Source organism: Vombatus ursinus, unplaced genomic scaffold (genome assembly GCF_900497805.2).
Source record: "Vombatus ursinus unplaced genomic scaffold, bare-nosed wombat genome assembly UNPS02014807.1, whole genome shotgun sequence".
In the NCBI taxonomy this organism is placed as follows: domain Eukaryota; kingdom Metazoa; phylum Chordata; class Mammalia; order Diprotodontia; family Vombatidae; genus Vombatus; species Vombatus ursinus.
Genome location: NW_020954585.1, coordinates 35,860,072 through 35,873,256, shown reverse-complemented (window position 1 = coordinate 35,873,256; position 13,185 = coordinate 35,860,072). Strand labels below are relative to the sequence as shown.

General features: G+C 35.0%; 1 protein-coding gene across 1 annotated transcript in view; it reads right to left on the bottom strand.

Annotated features, from left to right (window-relative positions):
* The window catches only part of SECISBP2 (SECIS binding protein 2), a 58,154-nt gene that overhangs the window by 15,650 nt on the left and 29,319 nt on the right, over window positions 1-13,185 (bottom strand). Inside the window, exons 8-14 of the mRNA XM_027874619.1 lie at window positions 10,812-10,931; window positions 9,747-9,836; window positions 8,956-9,045; window positions 7,395-7,527; window positions 5,134-5,300; window positions 3,827-3,965; window positions 963-1,134 (exon numbers count right to left, since the gene is read on the bottom strand). Coding sequence (XP_027730420.1) covers window positions 963-1,134; window positions 3,827-3,965; window positions 5,134-5,300; window positions 7,395-7,527; window positions 8,956-9,045; window positions 9,747-9,836; window positions 10,812-10,931 — 911 coding nt within the window. The remainder of the gene's footprint in view (window positions 1-962; window positions 1,135-3,826; window positions 3,966-5,133; window positions 5,301-7,394; window positions 7,528-8,955; window positions 9,046-9,746; window positions 9,837-10,811; window positions 10,932-13,185) is intronic.

Here is a 13,185-nt window from a genome sequence, read left to right as displayed (position 1 = left end):
CTTCAGGAAATTGTACTTCAATAAGTATTCATTAGAAATTTAGTATTTCCATTGATTAAGGCCCTCTCCTCCAACTGTAACTTCCTTTCTCTTTTATCATCACCCCTCTCATATCATTTCCTGGTTTAAAGTCCAGACTTAGCCCTGAGTCTTGACCTCAATTCTGGTCAGTTCAACTTCTAGACTTTGAAACTCCTGTATAACCTAAATTGCTGGTTTGCCCCACAGAAGTCAAGTTTATAAAGAGGAAGGGAAGAATAAGAAGAAAGAATGATGCAACAGAGGCTTTTCATTTACTCAGAAGTGTTGAAAGACTCAAAGCCACTATTATTAGGACTCACATATCACTCTTTATCACCTCCATCCCTATTCTCAAGTCTAGGTAAAAGACATTTTTACCATAAACTATTAAGCATATGTCGAGAGGAGGTCTCAAAGACGTAAAATCTGTGTTCCAGGCCTGCCTCAGACACATACTGATTAGGTGACCCTGGGGAAGTCACTATATCTCTCACTGCTCTAGCCAACTCTCTAAGACTTTAAGTTGCAGAAAGGTGCTAACCTGAAATGGTAAGATTCTCCACCAAAGAATCTCCACCCCAATGAAACAGCAGGCTTAATTTATAGGACATTATTACAGGATATAAGTTTTAGCTGACATAAATGGAGACAAGATAGGCCTTCCCCCAATACATATTATAATAGTGTGTGTCAATATGCAAACTAGCTAAGTTCTTGTGTTAATAAACTAACCTGAACTATGGTGAAGCAGCATTTGTATAACTATGGTTATTTATAACATCAGAATATCACATAAAGGCCATCATTTACAATGGCAGATAAAATCTGAAAAGATATACTACAGTTAGTTTCATGTCCACATGGACTTACTACGATGTTAAAGCTTCTTATAGAGATCTTAATATAAATGAATGGTAGTATATAGGCTTCCATATACTCACTCTCTAAATCTCCTACTGTGGATCTTTGGAAAAGGAGGAACTGGCTGTGTAACAATGGGGCAAACTTCTGCATCCTGTTGGCGTTCACCTAGGGGTTCTTCTAATGTGTTTTCCACTTCAACAGTAGAAGAGTTAGGGACTGATTCTTCTGTTTCTTCTATTTGCTCAAAATCTAAAACAAAAAAGTTTTGTGCAATTTAATATGTACAAACAGGAAGGCCACCCCCCTCTTCAAAGCCTAACCTCCTCAAATTATGCTTTAACTTTTTGAGCTTCTGATTACTCACTTATGTAAAATGGGGATAACAAAGTACAACCTACCTTACAGGGCTATTGTGATGCTTTGTAAATAAAGCTCTAAACAATTCCAAAAGTCACCTATCTAGTAATAATTCCAGATACAGAATTATATCATATTATATACTACCTCAGCTGGCTTACTTTTGTTATCTTATATAGTACACACTTCTAAAATATAAACATACTATAACTCAAACAGCTGAACAATGTTCTGGAAAAAGCAGGAACAATAATTATTTAGTGATAAGGCTGAAATTTGAATCCTGCCTCCTATGTATTAGCATTTGACTTGAAACAATTCACTTAATCTTTCTGAGCTTCAGCTTCTTACTTGTGAAATGAGGATTATAAAAGCTGAAATATATCTTCCTCATATGATTTAAGGATCAAGTGAAATTATGTATATAATGCTTTGTAACTCTTACAAGTGTCATTGAGTAATGGACAGAGAGCTAAACTTAAGTCAGAAAGTCCTAGGTTCAAGTTCTGCCTGTGACAGACACTAGCCATTGTGATTATAGGCAGATTATATAACCTCTCAGTGCCTTCAGACAACTCTCTAAGATTCTAAATTATAGACAAGATGCCAATCTGGATCACTGGATGCAGTATCTGTATCAATAAGGTCACAGGTCTGGATCCTTCTCCCTTCCAACAAACCTCCCATCTCCCCCAAAAAAGACCATTATCAATAACAACAACAACAACAACAACAACAACAACAACAACAACAAAAATAGTAACAGGTATTGGAAGCAATGCACATCCCTCACAAGGGAGATGTATTGCTTAAGATTTAATTTACAATGTCTTATTTTTAAAATTCTAAACTGGCTTGAAGGTCAAAATTCATTCTAAATTTTGTCTTGTTTAGAGTCTATGTGGAAGCATGACTAATGGGTAGAGAATTGGTCTTATAGCCAGGAAGATGTGGGTTCGAGTCTCACCTCTGATACATACTGCCTGTGTGACCCTAGTCAAATCACTAAACCTATACATAAGCTGCCTTAGGCAGCTCCATAAGGCTATGCATTATAGAAAAGATGTTAATCTGCACTGGCAGAGAGAATTTTCTCATCTAAAATCAGGAAGATATGAGTTTGAATCATGTTCTAGACACCTACTTCTGTGTGACACTTAAGAGTCATTCTCTAAGTCTTAGTATCTTCAACTATAAAACAGGGTTGTGAAGATCAAATAAGATAGGCACTTGAAACCCTTAAAATGCTATATAATGTTATCTATCATCATCATCACCATCATCACTATCACAGTCTGGTGTTATTCTATAATATCCAAATTATAATTTGTCATAAAATAACAACCAAATAATAACACCACCAATGAAACAACAAGTCTAGTCTATCTCTATTAGATGCTTAAGAGACAAGAGAAAACACTACATATCAATTATATTCAATAGAGTAAACAATCAACAAACATTTATTAAGTTACAATATGTCAAGTACTAGGATAGACTCTAGGGATACAAAGACCAAAAAAGGAAACAATCCGTGATGTTAAGGAACTTATATTCAATTGTTGGAAGCAATGTGTGTGTGTGTGCGCGCGCGTGTGTACACACACACACATATGTATGTAGAATATAAAATAAATACAAGTTAATTAGGGAGGAAGGGTACTAGCTTTTAGCACCATGCCTGGTACACAGGAGGTGTTCAATAAATGCTTGACTCAATTTGTTTAACAGGGGGATCAGGAGAGGCTTTGAAGAGAAGGTGGACCTGGAGGAGTTTTAGGAAGTGCAATCAAGGCATGGGGAATGGTCAGTGCACAGACAGGAAATGAAGTGCCATGTGAGAGAAGATCAGAGGATTATCCATAAAGTATGGGAGAAGTATAATAATACTAAGTTGGGAGAAACTTTAAAAGTCAAATATGGGTTTTTATTTGATATGAGAGACAAAAGAGAACCAGTAGAGTTTACTGAATAGGAAAGTAACAATCAAACCTATGCATAAGGAAGTTCACTTTGGTAGCTGTGATGAACTGGGGTAGGGAGAAATTTGATGCTGAGAGATCAATTAGAGGCCATTTTAACAGTCCAGGTGATGAGGAACTAAACTAAGGTGGTAGCTGTCTGAATGAAGAAGAGTCCTAAGTTTAGCATTAATAAAGCCCTGTCATGGGATACTCAAACATATACAGGAACAGAAACATTTGCATTTGAAAACTGTCAACTGTTAAACTGAATACATTAAAATAATCAGTTTTCATAAGTAATACAGGATCCAGAATATTTGGGTCTTAAAAAAATGGTACTGTCTTGAACTAAAGGAAGTTCAAATTATACTTTTAATTCTTTTTATGGCACTCATGTTTTGGAGTAATGGATACATTTTAACCATTTCCCAGGGTTGTTGTGAGGATAAAATTTGCAAAACTCTTAGCACAATGTCTGGCACATAAGAGCTACATAAATGTTAGTTATTATTATTTGTCCATAATAATACCAAGCACAGGCCACATCATATCTACCATTACTGTTACTGCTATTTATTTTCAAGATTTTAGAAGCAACCTCAACAAAGAGAAATCAGTACCTGGCTGGGCAACCTGGTCAGCTGATTTATTATTAATATTATTCGCCAAATCTTGCTGAATCTTCTGAGCAAATGCTGGAACTGTAAGCTGTTCTAAGAGATGTTTCTGTTTTCTCTCTTCTCGCTCTTTCAAAATAATCTTTAAAATAAAATTCAACAATAGCTGTTGATATATGTACACGGAATAGTTTCTCAAAAAGACTAGCTCCCATGGGGAAAAAAAGTTGCCCAGGTAATAATGCTGCCAATACACAAAGAAATAAGTTACATGCTTTTGCTTTTCAATTACATAATTCATAACCTATTTCATATTGCACCTATTAGATGACACATATGTATCCACTGTTCATGCCTACTGAGGCTTTCTTGTAGTCCTTCAGCATCACATTCTACTTACACAGCTAGATGATGCAATGGATAGACAGCTGGTCCTGAGGCCAGAAAGACTTGAATTTAAATTTGGCCCCAGACATTCTATAGCTGTGTGACCTTTGGCAAGTTACTAACCTCTAATTGACTCAGTTTCTTCATTTGCAAAATGGGGATAATAATAACTTCTCATGGTTGTTATATGGATTAGATAAAAAAAATTTGTAAAGCATTTTGTAAGACTTAAAGATTTACATAAATAGTAGTCGTTATTACTGGAACAGAAGAAAATGAGCCAGCTCTCAATTAATGAGTAATGTAAGAGAGCAGTAAAGACAGGGGATGTAAAACAAAACAAATAAAAACCAATAAATGCCATTACAAACTTACTTACCTGTCTAATTTGACAAAAAGCTTCTAGTGTTTTCTGCTATTTTCTATGCCACCCTCAAAGATAAATATATTTAAAGTACAATCACTGGCATGTTGTTGTTGTTTGTCCTTCATTCTCAAAAAGGACCATGACATCAGGAAAGGGATGCCATGACTTGCAAGTGAATTGCATTAAAGCGAGGGAAGTCTGTGCAAAGTCAGTAGCCTGACTTTCTCCTCTGGAGTCATCTAGGTCCAGTGGCAAGATATAGATCAGGATATTTCAGTTAAAAATAGTCCTAAGAATTGTCCCCTTAAGTAGGTGAAATAATTTCCCCATAACATATAATCTATATATTGGGGAAGTATTGTGAACTCACATGACATATTCTTTTGGATTGCCAATAAATATATTTCAGTTATTAAAAGCTGATGTCCTTAAAACTGAATCCCTAACCAAATAAGAAGAGTAAACAAGAATTAAATGGTAAAGACATTTAAACAGACTGGTTGGAAGACCTCTCACCAATTTTTAATGCTTGCATCAAGTAAAATACATAATATACCTTCTTCAGGGATGTTGGCTTTTTGGCCTTTGGGACTTCCCTTTGCTTGCCTTTCTTTATTAATGGAGAACTGGAATCCAATGGATTGTGAGGAGACATCATTTGATTTAACCGGTGATTTTTCACTGATGTTGCTAATTCTTTGGAAAGTACTGGTACTGCACCAACTGAAAGGAAATTTATATGAAAGAGTAACAGACATTATTTCAATAGTAATTGCCAGAGACCATAAGACTTTTAAAAAGTTCTGGTATTCATTCAAATAGTTCAAAACATTGGTTTTCTTAAACATATATTTTTTCTTTATTATGAAATCACACTGGTTACATTAGGGTGGAAGTATACTTTGATGATAAATCTGTTTTTCCAGCTCTAAACTATAAGATTCCATAAATTTTCTTTAAAAAACATTTTAAATTAAATCTATCCTTCCTACTACTCAACTTCAGTGAGCAAATTAAAAACAAAACAAAACAAAAACTTGAAAAATAAAGCCCTACCAGGATAATTCAGAAAGGAAAAAAAAATCCTTATCTGCCACCTGTGAAAATGTACATCCCTTTCTTTATTATAAGCATATCACTTCTCTATCAGGTGGTGAGTGATTTATTTCAGCTTCATTATTTTGGACTACTTGTTTATCACAGTCTTCCTCATGTTAAACCAATCCTGTACTCTTAGTATAACTCTAATCTGTTCATACTAGGTAATCTTTCAAATATGCTGTTGTAGCCTCTCTGAAAATATTTTATTTAAAAATTTTGCATCTATGTTCATTAAGATATTGCTCTATTATTTTCTTTCTCCAAGTTCTTTCTCCCTGCTTTAGGTATTGAGACCATATTTGTTTGTTTGTTTTGTGAGACAATCGGGGTTAAGTGATTTGCCCAGGGTCACACAGCTAGTAAGGGTCAAGTGTCTGAGGCTGGATTTGAATTCAGGTCCTCCAGACTCCAGGGCTGGTGTTCTATGCACTGTGCCACCTAGCTGCCCCTTTAGATCATATTTGTAATACATTTGGAAGAGGGTCTTCTAGTCTTATTGCAAATAGTTCTTCTAATATTGTAATTAATTGTTCTTTGATTGACATAATTAATTTGTAAATCCATCTTGGGTCTGTGATTTTTCCCTTTGGGATTTTCTTTATGTCTTATTCAATTTCTGTTTGTGAAACTGGATTATTTTATAGTCTACTTCATCTTTTGTCAATCTGAGTATTTCATATTTTTAAATATTTATTTTCCCTTAGTTATCAATTTTGTTAGCATTTAATTGGGGAAAAGTTTCTGATAATTTCCTGTTTATTTTTTTAACTAAGGAAAGGATTTTTGATTTGTTGTTCAAATGATTTACTCCTTCTTTCTCTAAGCCCTTTGCAATTTGGCTTCTGACCTCATCATTCAACTGAAACAGCTCTCTTCTCTCCAAAATTACCAATGATCTCTTACACGTAGAATCTAATGGTCTTTTCTCAGTCCTTTTCTTTCCTAACTTCTGAGATCAACTTTTGATGACAATCATCCTCTTCTCCTGGATGCTCTCTTATCTCTAGATTTTCATGACATGGCTCTTTCCTGATTTTCCTCCCCATCTAATAGCTCTTTCTCAGTCTTCTCTGTTGTATCTTCATCCAGGTCAAACACACTACCATAGGTGTCCCTTACGGCTGTCCTAGAATATCTTTTCTCCCCCTAAACTATTTTACTTAGTGATATCATCAGCTTCCATGGATTCATTTAACATTTCCATGTACAGATTCTTGAATCTATTTATCCAACCCTACTTTGACCTCCAGTCTACCTTCAATTGCCTTTCTGACATCTGGAACTCTATAGGCATCTCAAATCCAACATGTTCCAAACGGAATTCATTATGTCTCTCCTAAAAATTCTTCTTTCTCTTAAAATTCCCTTTATCTCCTAAGAGGGACTTGTATAACTGTCATATTTCCAGCTTCACTATTTATGAACTTGATCAAGTTAAGTGACTTAACTACTCTAAGCTTCAATTTATTGATCTCTACTTCCTCCTGAGTGAGACTACCTGTGTGAAATCCACTTTATAATAAAGTTTCCATTGCTTTTAATTCCTACACATAATAAAATCAGGTTCTTTATGATTCTGTGAAAACCTATTATTCAAATAACCTTTGTATGAACAAAACTAATTACCCACAGAATATAACATTAAATTGTTTTCAACCTTTTCTTTCTGAAACAAGCAGATAATGAAGGGAAAGGAAGAAAACTGACTTATCATACCAGAAACTACAATAGGTTTGGAAGACTGTTTTGAATTCTGCGAATGCTGCTTTTTTTCCAATGCAGCCAGCATTCCTCCCAAATCCAACTTCACTGGAATTTGACTTTTCTTCCCAAACTTTTTTGAAGTAGTCTAAAAATAAAGTAAAAATGGGATGTTTTCTTTATGCACACACATATACAGAGCCCACATAAAAACAACATATATTTATGTGTACATATACATACACACATACATATGTATGTATACGTATTTGTCAAGTAAAATAGATTCAGATATCTCTCTGCTGAAAACTTTAACCATAATCCTGATGTTAAAACATTTTAAGTAATATATAGGGCCACTCATGCCACCTACTAACCAAAACTTGTAACCCTTATTTATAATCACAGAATGATTGAATGTTAAGAGCTAGAAAATTCAACCCACTATTTCTGCAGATGAGGAAACTAAGGTACAGAAATGTTAAAATGACTACAAGAAAATAACATAGCAAGCCTGTCGCAGTTAGTTCTCTGCCTGTTTCCTGAGCTCCAGTTCCAATTCATCAACTGCCTATCAAATATTTCAAAATGGCTATTCCAATTTCAAACTCAATGAATCTAAAAAATAACTGATTTGCTTTTCCCCATAACCCACCTCTCAACTAAACTTCTTTTTCCATTGGGGGCACCACCATCCTTTGAGTCTTTTAGGTTCCCAACCATGTCATTATCCCTGACTCTTTACTCCCCCTTCACACTATATATCCAATCAGTTGCCAAATTTTGCCCTTTCTACATCTGTAACACTTCTTTTATCTAACACCTTCTCTCTGGCTCATACAGCCTTAGTTCAGGCCCTTGTTACCTGTCGACTACATGATTAAAACAGCCTCCTAATCGATAGCCGGCCTAAAGTCTCTCCCTTATTCTGATCCTCCATATAGCTGTTAAGGTGGTTCTCCTTTAAGATAAAAAGGAGTTTTCTCACATGGCACTTACCTCCTGTCTTCATGTCTTTGGACTGGTCATCCTCCAGGCCAGGGAAGCACCTCCTCATTAGCCCCTAGTAGAACCTCGCCCCTCTTTTAAGTTGCAGCTCAAGACCCACCTTTTCCACAAAACCATTAATGATTTCCCTCTTCCCCAACTATTAGGGATTCCCCTCCAATTACTTTATTTTCAGTCTCCTCCAACAGAATATAAGCTCCTTAAAGAGAAGAGATTGTTTTGTTTTTTGTCTTTGTATCCCCAGCACCTAGCATACTTGACCGCCTGGCAGATAATAAATGTGGGCTGACTGAATGATATGATTACAAAACGACAGCCAAAAGGTTTTATTTGCAAGAAAGTCCATCAAAATGCAAAGCTGTCTGGAATGCCATACTGTAAATGACAAATGTGAGGAATTCTACCCCAATAAGCAGACTAATACTGAAATGCAGTAAAGATATATGTAAACATAAATAAATCTACGCAATTAAAATATAAACTCAAATTTAAAAAAATTCACTGGAAAGCTCAACTTCATTCCAGAAAACTAATTAACCTATTGAAGAGATTTTGTTCTTAAGCTCACCTCTGATTGCTGTTTAGAGTGAAATTTTGATGACTGTGGTCCATTTCTTCTGTCAGAAGTCAGTATATGGTTAACAATTTCTTCAGAACTCTGGACAAAACCAAATATCTCTTTAGTTTACCAAATTTTATTTTGCTTTAATGGCTTTGTAAGCTATTGAAGTTTATTTTAAAACTGCAATAGCTTTTGAAATGTGATGTATAATACATATTTAAAAATGCCTTTAATCGTTCTATTATGGTCATGGGCAGGGGAAGGAAGGGAAGCAAAGAGTAGAGGACCCACTCCACTTCCACTTATCAGCTGACTGCTCTGTTCTGACAAAAAAGATTAAGCAAAAACACCTAAGCCAGTGACTGCATCTGATAAAATGAACACATTCCACCCCCTATGCAATGAAGAGGGAGGTATATTTCATCAGTTCTCAAAGATCACCAACTGGTTTTTCCAATTACTCAGTTTGGTTTCATTTTGATGATTCTTTCATTTACAATACACAACATGCTTTTAAATGAAAGTTTCCTAGAAAACTTTCTCTTCCGCGTTGTGGGCAGTGGATTGATGGAACATTACAAAATATACAAAATGCTTTAATTAGAAAGATAAAATAAAACCTGACAATAAAATTTGATTTTCTAACCCATTTTTCCTATCATTATGAAATGGAAAAAAAAAAGTTTTAGGAGACAAAGTACAAGAGTAAAGTTCCTAAGCCATTCTACTGAAGTGTTTACTTAAACCACAAATGGCATACCAGCAGGAATTATATTTTACCTCTTTTAAAATGTTACCTCTGGTTGGTGTTTAGATAAACATTTTGATGGCTCCAGTTTGTTTTTTCTTTCAGAAGCAACTGTCAGATTAGGAAACTCTTCAATATCCTAAATAAACCACAGATATTCTCTAAGAATTGAAAGAAATAATTCAGTAAAGCCTCATATGCTTACTATTATCTACAATACTTCACATAAAACACATTTCACAAAGGCTGTGGAGGAAAATACTTTTGTAACAGAACTGGGAAATTATTTCTTGCTTAAGGCACCCTTAAAGAATTTTTAGTATTCACAAACCAGTTCTACTTCATGGTAACCACTGATCTAGGCTAAGATTAACTCAGGTCTATGAATTCAGGATTGGGGTGAGAATATGAGGAAATTAAAGACTAAAATGCAATAAAAACAATTCTACTAGTGACAAAGGATAAGCAGAACACAATTCGTAAACTTAAAAACATACTAGTTCAGATAAAAGGGGCACAACACTTCAGCTCCATATTCACCATGGCAACAACAGGCAAGCTAGGTGAGAAAGGCATTCCTACTAAGGTCAGTTCAGAATTAAACTAAATCCTCTCACACCAATTCTCCATAGGCTGTGCCTCTTAAGCCTTAGGAAGCAAAGACATTAAATAACCTCCACTGTCCTTAAAAACACCAGCCTAATCTATATAAATAAGTACTCCAACTATCACAAGGTACAGTAAAGCATAGTCTTTTTCTGAATCCACTTAGAGATGACCTATGACAAGAGAACTTTATGCCAAATTCTTTCTCTATAGTGAGGTCCTATAGTTGACTTTCTATTTTAAGTAACCTGGAAAGTCTGAATAGATATCTTCTGGTATCTGAATAGGTAGCAAAATACTGTATTTTGTACGGATAATCAAGGAAATAGTGCTAACATAAGTAGTTTTGTCAAAAGAAAAAAATTTATACACAATTCAGATTTACTTCAAAACTAGAAGATTAAAGAAAAACACCAACTTAAATTAGAAAATAAATATAAACCTAGGTTTCTATGAACACAAATATATTTAATACACTATGGAAATTTAATAATAAAAACAAATATACTTCAATTCTTGGTGGCTCCTGGACCATAAGAGTTTCATAATTTGCTTTAGGCTTATTTTTCTTTTTCTTGTTCTTTCTCATTTCTTCCTTGTCAATTTCACACACATTGTTGGTTTTTGTCTATGAAAAACAAAGTAAGTGGAAAAAAATACTGCTTTTTAGAAAACGCAGCAGAAGATGACAATGGATTAAATCTCTCTCAATACAGCACACTGAAACACAGCAAACTCAGTTGAATTATAAAATGTTACAGAATGTTAAGGGGTCCCCTGAACTTGTCTTTTCAAGTTGCCATATTTTCCAGAAACAATGGACCCAGAGTATGTAAGAGGCCCTGAACATGCCATGGATGAAGCCCCTCCCTGAGCTGACATAATTTGTTGTTTGCACTTCCCTGTGTGTCCTTGGCAGTCAAGACAGGCACTAGTCAGTCTGCACCAGACTGAGAAACTGTTTGTACAGCTGGAACCCTTGTAGATAAGCAGACCATCATATCTTCATAATTGAGCATTTCCCAAGAGAAAAGAATGTTTAATCTTCCATTTGTTTTGTTTTGTTTTTTGCTAGGCAATGGGGTTAAGTGACTTGCCTAGCGTCACACAGACGCCGCATTTGAACTCAGGTCCTCCTGACTATAGGGCCAGAGCTCTATTTACTGCACCACCTAGCTGCTCCATCTTTTTCTTTTCCTTTTTTTTTTTTTAAAAAGAATGTTTAATCTTAATTATTCATGATTTCTCCTCCTCCTCTACCACCCTTATTTAGGTGGAGATTTTTGTTTCTCCTCCTCTATTGCAATTTCATAAATATGCAAGCTTCTGTTTGGATTCTAAACTCTTTGCATTTGCTTAGGGCTCCACATGTACATTCATTTCTCTCGTAATAAACCTAATTTTTCATGTAAGTTTCATGAAGTTGTGGTTGCCTGTTGACAAGTCATCTAAGAGGTCTTCATCTGTTTTCAGCCCACAAACAGAAAAATATAATTTATGCCATGAGCCCTTCCTATTTCTTCCCCTCCCCACCCCGAAACAGCTTACAATCCAATATAGGCTCTACAAATACATTCATGTTAAGCATATTTTCCCATTAGTCATGATGTAAAGAACAATTAGAACTAACTGGACAAACCACAAGAATGAAGCAATAAAACGAAATAACAAAGGAAAAGGAGAGCAAACAGTATGCTTCCATCTGCATTCAGATTCCATATTTCTTTCTTTGGACAGCAACTTCCATCATGAATCTTTTGTAGTTGTCTTAGATTCTTGTTTTTCTTTGAAGAGCCAAGTCTATCAAAGTCAGTCATCACACAACGTGGCTGGTACTGTGTACAATGTTCTCCTGGTTCTGCTCATTTCACTCAGCATCAATTTGTACAACTCTTTCCAGGTTTTTCTGAAATCTGCCTGCTCATTATCTCTTATAGCACAATAATGTTCCATTATATTTATATACCACAACCTGTTCAGCCATTCCTCAATTAATGGGCATCCCCTCAATTTCTAGTTCTTTGCCACCATAAAGAGTTACTATAAATATTTTTGTACATGTGAGTTCTTTTCCCATTTATATGATCTCTTTGGGATACAGACCTAGAAATGGTATTGCTGGGTCAAAGGGTATGCACAATTGTATAGCCCTTTGGGCACAGCCCCAAATTGCTCTCCAAAATGGTTGGATCAGTTCATAACTCCACCAACAATGTATAAGTGTTCCAATTTTCCCACATCTTCTCCAACATTTATCATTGTCCTGTTTTGTCATGTTAGCCAATCTAACAGGTGTGACGTAGTATCTCAAGAGTGGCTTTGATTTGCATTTCTCTAATCAATAGTGATTTAGAACATTTTTTCAAATGACTACAGATAGCTTTAGTTTTGTCTTCTGAGAACTGCCTGTTCATATCCTTTGATCATTTATCAATTGGGGAAATCAAACTGCATATTAAATATACTTTGTAAATATCAATTCTGGAGCATTTATTAATTTCTGAATACCACTACATTGTTGTTTGAGTTAAAAATTATTTAGTCTAATTGTTCTAGAGAACAATTTGGAATTATACAAGAAAAGTATTCACACTTTTTGACCCAAGGATCTCATTTACTGGGTAACAAGGTCAAAGACAGAAAATCTCGAAAATAATCATAGTGGCAATTTTTGCAGTACCAAAAAATTGAAGCAGCAAAAACCAATTGGGTGATGAATGAAGAGACCGTGGTACGTGAAGGAAATGGATTAGCATTCCATAAAAAAACACATGTGCATAAGGAAGACATAAATGATACAAAATGAATTAAGTAAAATATAAATAATGTACACTGTGGTCAAAAAGTATAAATGAAAAGTACACAAAAAGGCATCTGAATTC